The sequence below is a fragment of the Sorex fumeus genome, unplaced genomic scaffold (genome assembly GCF_029834395.1).
Source record: "Sorex fumeus unplaced genomic scaffold, SorFum_2.1 ptg000036l, whole genome shotgun sequence".
Classification (NCBI taxonomy): Eukaryota; Metazoa; Chordata; class Mammalia; order Eulipotyphla; family Soricidae; genus Sorex; species Sorex fumeus.
In genome coordinates, this window is record NW_026606093.1 from 13,905,270 (window position 1) to 13,913,789 (window position 8,520).

At 46.7% G+C, this 8,520-nt stretch overlaps 1 protein-coding gene across 1 annotated transcript; it reads left to right on the forward strand.

Annotated features, from left to right (window-relative positions):
- Window positions 1-6,675: 6,675 nt before the first annotated feature.
- Window positions 6,676-8,130, forward strand: PCED1B (PC-esterase domain containing 1B). The gene has a single exon (XM_056117777.1). The coding sequence runs from the start codon at window positions 6,676-6,678 to the stop codon at window positions 8,128-8,130; it is 1,455 nt and encodes a 484-aa protein (XP_055973752.1).
- The last annotated feature ends 390 nt before the right edge of the window (window positions 8,131-8,520 follow it).

The window sequence follows — 8,520 nt, forward strand, 5'->3', positions numbered from 1 at the left end:
TACAGTGCTACAGTTCTCTAATTGTAAAAAAAAAATCTGAGAAATCTCATTCAAGAGAAGTTTGTTTTATGTTTGTTTTATGCCACACCTGACAGTGCTCAAGGTTTACTTCTAGTTTAGGAATCACTCCTGACTCACTCCTGTGCTCAGGAACACTCCTGAGAAGGCTGGAGGGACCACATATGGGATGCTGGGGTTTGAGCATCAGTAGACCACGATCAAGGCAAGCTCCGTGCTTCCCTACTATTATTGCTCTGCCCGGCTCCAAGAAAAGTTTCACTTGCTTTTATTTTTTCTTGGAAAACTTTAACATGCAATTTAACTTTTCACAAGTTTTAAATCCACTTAAAAGCTAAGTAACTATCAATATTGAAGTGGCAAAAAAGAATCATTTTTGTATTTTCACCATCATTTCCATTAAAATTAAGCGGGTCTTAGAAAGTTGAAAACTTTGTTTTGATCACCGTGCTTAGAAACTGAAATAGAGCTCCTTATAGTCCCAATAGAAGGTTATGTGTAAGAAATGTCTATACTAGTTAAAAGTACTATTTACAACACATTAAGCTTTATCTTTCAGTTTTTTTGTTTTAATTTGGGGGTCCACACCTTGCAATGCTCTGGAGTTACTCCTGGCTCTGTACTAAGGAAACTATTTCTGGCAGTGCTCAAGAGACAATCTGGGGTACAAACCCAGATTGGGCCCTACCCACTGTGCTATTGCTCTGGCCCCTTAAAACATCTTACTTGTTAGTGATTAATGTGGTTTAAGATTTTTCTGAAGGGTCTCTGGCATATTACTGTGTAGGTCTCTGTCCTATTACTGTGTAACTCTTCCATAACTAAATATCAGCAAGAAAAGAACAAATTTAATCTAATTTCTACAAAACATTGATTAATGAAAAACTAATCATTTAGTTGGGTTTGTGATTGTTATAAAGCAGTAGTCACGAATTTATAATTGATGGTTTATGAAAATATTAAAAAGTTAATTATACCCCACAGAAATCTATGCAAGGTTAGATTTCTTGCTCGAAAGTAATTTATTATAGTAGCAGGCAGGCATTATTAATGCATATTTTCATCAAAGTTTAAAAGCAGAAAATCATAATACAACTTTTAATTATGACTTGAAGAATCATCATGACACTATAACAGATTTTAATTTGGAATTGGCCTCATAACTACTCTTTTGTTTGTTTGGGGGCCATACCTAGCTGTTTGAGGGATAATTCCTGGTAGGTGCTGGGGACTATATGGGGTGCTGGGGATCGACCCCCTAATTGTGCAAGGCAAACACGTTGCTCCCTGTTTGCTCCTTCTTCTCCCTGTACTATCTGGTTCCCAGTTCGTTTTTTTGAGAGAAGTTCAAGCTCTCCAAATTATTCCCCATGCATAACTCTCAAAAGCATCCTTTTGTTTATATTGTTTTATATTTAATCTGTGAAACCCTGGCATAAATGGTTCTTTCCCACAGTGATATCCCTGAGAGTTTCAGATTTCCTTCTCCTTTCAGCATTCTAATAGGAATGCTTCTTTCCAGCCATTTTTCTCCTTTTCGTCTACAGTCCTTCCTATGTGTTCCATGCAGAAGATCAAAACACTACATATAACCACCATATCAAATGTTAAGTAGTATCAAATCTATAAAGTAGGTACAAAAAGTTCTATTTTTATGGAACCAGGTATGGCCCCTGAGCATCCCCAGGTATGCTCAAAAAAGGGGGGGGGTATTCTTCTTGGGAGACCCCTTCTCATATTAGGGTGTGGTGAGTGAGCTCTTGGGTACATAGCTTTTGCAAGACATAGCCTATAAAATATTTACAGGGTTAAGAAAGGCATTTTATAAGAACAGGATGGTTGGCCAACAAGAACTAAAAAACAGTACGTGACATTCTTGATGTCAGCCTGTGGTTCAATGATGGTCACTTCTGAAAAGCCCCTGATAATCTGTTATCTTCCCCATCTGTCTCATGACTACCCTTATCTGCCTTTGTCCCAAAGCTATGAGGACCAAAACTTAAGATCCGTCCTGCCCTTTTCAGTGTAGTGGATTTGACTGTTATGTGAGTTCAAGTCTATGACCCCTCTTCAGAGGAGTGCTTTGGGCCATGTAAACATGGGAATTGAAGAGAGTCACTGCAGTGCCACGCCGGCTACGGCGTCGCCCGCGTAGCAACATGCTGCAAGGGGGCTCAGGCAAGGGCCTGGGTCCCTGGGAATGGGAGGTTCGCGGCCCACGGGTCTATGCCTCTAGTAGCCCCCTTTTCTGTTTTCCAGGCGTCTCTGACGTACAGTCTTCACTTGCCCTTCTATGGAAAGCCAGCCTGCCTGCCTGTTAGTTAATTTTGATGATTAATAATATAGTTTGTATTAAGATATTTTGATTTAACTTTTGGTCTTGGAAATATGCTTGCTAGTAAAGTAGAGTTAATATTAGCTTTTGTAAAGTCCTGATTTTTTTAGGTTATGGGTAGGCGTTTTTAGGGAAGTAAAAACTTAAATGTCAGTGAAAATAGACAATAGAGGAGTAGTAAGGAACATAATATTTCACCCAGATATTTTATTGGGACAAGCGGATGTTCTGTCCTAATCTTAAAGCAGAACGTGTACGTGCCCCTTGATGTTTTGGGAACATGACCCATGGTCTGATGTAATGTGTGCCTTGCCACGTTGTTTCTGTAACTGTATAAGAAGAAGAACTCTGGATGCAATAAACCGCAGCAGCACTCAGCCTCTCTTGTGTTGGTGTCTGTCTGTCCAACGCGCCAAATCTCCTGCCTTCCTGTGCACCTTCGCCTGGTCTCCCCTCAGCCTGGTGGTCTTCTACCGAGCCAGTCTGCGGCACTGCAGGTTATCAGAAGCTTGTCATGTAGGCTACAAGGCACTGCACGACCTAGTGCAGCACACAAGCAAAGCGACTGTGGAAATGATGTCGGTGGGCCCCATGGGTGACTTATGTGAAGTGGGGAGGAGAAAGACGGTCACTTTCTCCCCATTCGCCTCTGCCACCTGGGACCCAGGGGTTAGTGGATTGTTGTCTTGCCTCACAATGGAATATCAGTAGATGAGCGAGCAGTGAAATAACACAGTTTTTATTTGGAGGTTTTGAAGGGAAGGAGGGAGACAAAGTGGGATAGAGTGGAGAGTACCCTGAGAGAGAGAGAGAGAGAGGGAGAGAGAGAGCGAGAGCGAGCCCTATCCACATCTCAGCATTAGGTATGAAAGCATGAAAGAGTAACCTGCTCAAGAGAGAGAGAGCCCTACACGCATCTCAAGAGGGGAGATTCGGGCAACACATGTGCTCAGGCACCACATGTGCTCTGTCACATGGTAGCAGGCAGCACATGGGCTCAGGCAGCATATTCCCTTCCTTTGTTCAAGGTGGCCTTTATAGGGTTTCTCCAACCTATCCCCTTGTGGGGCTTGTACCTGGTTGAAAGTCCGTTGCTAGGGAGGTTACCAAGGGGTTGGGAGTGGTGATGGTCTTCTTTGAAATTCCTTTCCTGACTTTTGTTTCTGCAGGAGATTCTGTTGGAGGGGGTTGGTCCAGCCTCTTCTGGGTCTGTTACAGACTGGCACCAGTTCTCCATGAGGTCAGGGCTATTCCCAGGAGATTTACTGCCATTGCCTTGGGATGGGGCCTTCCCTATCTGCCTGCCTCCATCAGAAACACCAGGGAAAGGCTGCCCCATCATGTTCTCTTCGGGGAGGGGAGTGGCAGGGCATGGGGTTGGGTTGGACCACAGCTGGTGGTGTTCTGGGCTTAATGCTGGCTCTACACTCAAGGGTCATTTCTGGTGGGTTTGGGGAGCCGTACGGTGTAGGGACTGAACCCGAGATGGCCTCCTGCAAGGCAGATGCCCTACACACTGGACTGTCACTCCATTCTCTTTCCAGTCACGTTCTGCACGTGGCCGGAATAAAGGACCACGAAGACCAAGACCTGCAGCCCACAGCACTCAGCACTTTGCATGGTAGCCATCAGAAATAGTTCTCATCTCATGAGATTGATACTGTTTGCTCGTTCTTATCCTCCCCACCAAGTGTGAATACGCGTGTATTACGCTTTGATTTTGTTTTGTTGCATCACAAGGAGCTAAATCCTATTTTTAAACTTTCTGATAGTAAAATATTTTCTTTAGGTTTCTCTGGAGGGAAACAAACCAGTGTCTTCAACTTTCATGTTTCACTTACTTTTCTTGTGTATTTTGCCCGATTTTCATATTCTTATTTTTGCCCGTGGACCCATTTAAATTTAAAACCACCAATAGTAAAGCTTTTTTAAAAATGAATTTAATTGAACAATTTAAATTTAAAAAAACTAAATTGTTAATTTAACAATGGTTAAATTGTTAATCTAACAATTTAGTTTAACAATGGTTATCCACCCACGCTTGTTAAAATGTTAAAATGTTTACTAATGCTTAACAACCTGTAGCTCTCAACCTCAGTGAATTCCTCAGTGAATTCGAATGGCTTCTGTATATGAAGAGAATGACTTTGCCCCGTCTGAAGTTTGTTAGAGGTGTTGAAGTGTTTCTACCATCTATTTGTTAATGGATATGACTTGTAAATACAGCTTGACATTAACTTAAATTTTGAACATGACTTTCACAACTTATTTTCTTTCGTGGATGAAAAGATTTTCCTGTACCTTGATTGGTTCAGTGTCTTTGTGAATTTACAAAAAAAAAAAAAAACTAACTAACTTGACAAAAGGTATATGCTTTTAATAACATTCATATGCATGAAAGTTCACGAAAGAAATGGTCCTGAGGTTGGTGGACCGCACTGGTGACTTATGTAAGGCAGGGAGGAGAAAGACAGTCACTTTCTCCCCATCCGCCTCTGTCACCTGGGTCCTGCTGGGAAGACTTGGCCTGGTAAAGTCTGCGATGAGGACTCGGTTAGAGCGCGGATTTACTCTTTGCAGGAAAGGAGAAGCCAGTCCCAGGCTTTACCCAGGGTTTTCGGGGGTTCTTGCAGACAAGCAGTGAAGTAAAACAGATTTTATTTGGAGGTTTTAAAGGGGAGGAGAAAGACAGACAGACAGACCTTGAATTGGCCTTATATTCTCTGGGCTGCTTTGGAGATGGGGGTTTGACCAGATATCTTCACAAAGGGACCCCTTTGAAGTTTCCAGTGAGTCTCCTTCCAGTCTTTGTTGTCGTTCTTGTCTCTGCTGATGTCTGTCAGCTCTGTAAGGTTCTGGCCTTCTCTGGGTCTGTTGCCAGGTGAAGTCTCAGTTGGCTTTTGCAACTTCAGGGCTATCAGATATTATTCTTTCCTGGAGTTTTACAGCCATTGCTTTTGGGAGGGGGTCTTCCTTATCTGCCTGCCTGCCTGCCTATATCAGTTCAGGGATTCATTTTATATGTCATTTTAACATGAGGAAAAGGGTTTAGGCCTAAAGGAATAATAAATGTTAGGGAAGTGACTAGGAAATGCATAAGGGAAAAATAAAGGTGGTTTTGGTAATGTCTGTTTACTCAGTCTTAATCTTGGTGTTAGCAATTCCCTTTTTTTTTCCCCTGAAGCTTTTCTCTCTCTGGAGGAAAGATGTGCCTTCCTTCAGCGAGCTCTATGCTCAGCTTTCATGCAGAAAAGGGAGTGCAAAAAAACTCTTGTAAACCTGTTGATGCTCAGTTGTCTTCAACTCAAAATAATCCTATGTTAATGTGACATATTTGGGGATGTCATATTCTGATTCCCTTTAAATAAAAAAAAAAACCAACTATAGTTGAAACTTGTGAATTTATTCCAAGTTTATTCCTTTTCCCCCCTGCAAGTTTTACTAACAAGAAAGAGCTGCTTCCTTGTTTTTTTTTTTTTTTAATCTGGTTTTACTGTAATGTTTTCTGATCTGACACTTGAATTCTTTTCTTGCTCAGGGATTACTCTTGGCTCTGTGCTCAGAATCACTCCTGGCAGTATTCCAGGGATCTTATGTGGTTCAGGGAACACCTGGGTTAAAGCAAGTGTCCTAATCTCTGTCCTATTTCCAGCCCTTACTTAATTATTTATAAATTCTTAAAAGGATAACCAAACTAAAATGTGTTTTCCAAAAAATAGAGGCTATTTTTTTTTTACTTAACTATGTTTGCATGTTTTCTTTTTATGCTATCTATACATATTAATTCGAGTTCTTCTCAGTGATAAAAGGCAAACTTCTGTTATGCAATTTCTTAAATTTAACATCACATTACATTTTCCAAGTCCTGGCTGACTCACTACCCTTGTACCCTTATTTAGTCACTAACCTTTCTCCAGATACCAGACTTCCTGATGGGGGCAAGGAGGTGTGTGGGGTGGGGGTGGGGGGTTAGGGGTGGGCAACTGGTAACTTAAGGTTGGCCGTGCCCAGCCAGGTATAGGCTTGAGCCCCTAAGAACTAACGGGGAGTTGAGGGGTGGAATCCAGGCCTCATCTGAGATTAGTCCTCCTCTCTTATTTCCTCCCTGACTGCACTCCCAGGTTTAAGGTGATGGGAACCCTTCCCCCTGGGCTCTGCAGACCCAGACTCGGGTGTCTCCCCTTGGTCCCTGCCCACAACCCCACCATTCCAGGGTGGATCTTTCCCAACCCAAGATGAGTCCCTCCTGGTCACTCTCTCCTTCTTTCCTAGCAATCCGCAGACCCGCCCAGTGCAAAGAAAGTCTGTGAGCCCCGGTCATCATGGTCCACTTGAGGGCCTCCGAAGTCCGCCAGCTGCTCCACAACAAATTCGTGGTAGTCCTCGGGGACTCGGTTCAGAGGGCTGTGTACAAAGACCTGGTGCTCTTGCTGCAGAAAGACTGCCTGCTCACCACCAGCCAGCTCAAGGCCAAGGGGGAGGAGAGCTTCGAGCAGGACGAGCTGGTGTTGGGGGGCCAGCAGCTGCCCCTACACAACGGCACCCACTACCGCGAGGTGCGCCAGTTCCGCTCAGCGCACCACCTGGTGCGCTTCTACTTCCTCACGCGTGTCTACTCCGACTACCTCCAGGAGGTCTTGGAGCAGCTGCGCTCGGGCGAGCACGCCCCGGACCTGGTCATCATGAACTCCTGCCTCTGGGACCTCTCCCGGTACGGGCCGTCGGCGCTGGACAGCTACCTGCAGAACCTGGAGCGGCTGTTCGAGCACCTGGACCAGGTGCTGCCCGCGTCCTGCCTGGTGGTGTGGAACACGGCCCTGCCCGTGGCCGAGCACATCACGGCCGGCGTCCTCCCGCCCAAGCACCAGGCCTGGTCCACGTCCCTGCGGACCCGGGTGCTAGAAGCCAACTTCTACAGCTCCTCGGCGGCGGGGAAGCGCCACTTCGACGTGTTGGACCTTCACTTCCACTTCCGCCACGCGCATCAGTACCGGCAGCTGGACGGTGTCCACTGGAACCAGCGCGCGCACCGGCAGCTCACGCAGCTGCTGCTGGCCCACGTGGCCGACGCCTGGGGCGTGGACCTGCCCCAGCGCGACCCCGTGGGCAAGTGGATCCACACGGAACCTGCCAGGGAGACAGCTGCCTGGGAAGGTGCCAGGGAGACGCCTGCCTGGGAAGGTGCCAGGGAGACGCCTGCCTGGGAAGGTGCCAGGGGGACGCCTGCCTGGGAAGGTGCCAGGGAGACGCCTGCCTGGGAAGGTGCCAGGGAAACGCCTGCCTGGGAAGGTGCCAGGGAGACACCTGCCTGGGAAGGTGCGAGGCAGCCCCCTGTCAGCCCCTACCCGCCGCCACCAGCGTTCCCCCAGCCCCTGCTCCCCGTACCCCCCTCTCCGCCCCGCCTGCCCTGGCCTCCCCTGGAGCCCTGCCCACCACCCCCCCGCCCCCCCATGATGCCCCCGTGGCTGTTTGGCTCCCAAGAGGCCTATTCCGCTTTGGACTGCCCTTTCCCGCCCACTCCCACTCCGTTCTCGCCTGGTCATTTCCACTCTGACACTCCCCTACCTGCCCAGCCCGGATTCCCCTGGGAAAGCGACTTCGTATTTGACCCCCGGCCTCCCACGGCCCCCTTCCCCCCACCCTGCCACCCTCCACCGCCTGTTCACAGGGGCTACCCCCGCCCCCAGCACCCCCGGGGCCCTTATGCACAGTGGAGGCAGCGACCCAGGCCTTTCAAGAGAAAGTCCCAAGCTCACCCAGGGCCAAGACCTCAATAAATTGACTTAGAGTCTTTTTCTCCTCTTCGTGGATGTGGACTAGACACATCACTGACCTACCGTACTCAAGCCGTGCACAGGATGGCAGTGCTCAGGACCAGATGAATGTGGAAACGATTTCTGATGCATTCCTGCAGGCTGTAGCCTGTTTTCTTCACTCCGGGAGCAGCCAAACATTACTGGTTCCCCACTCCCTATGTGTCGTTTTGTACACATATTTTAAAAAATGTAATTCTCAAAAGCGGTTGTGCATTTTTCTGTGTGTCTGTATTTAACAGTGCCTCTTCCCATTTAAACGTTCCTCCCTAAAAACAAGAATGTTGATAAAATGGATCTCATTTCTTACAACTAAAGGGGTTTATCTTTTTCTTTTATTAGCAAATATTCAGG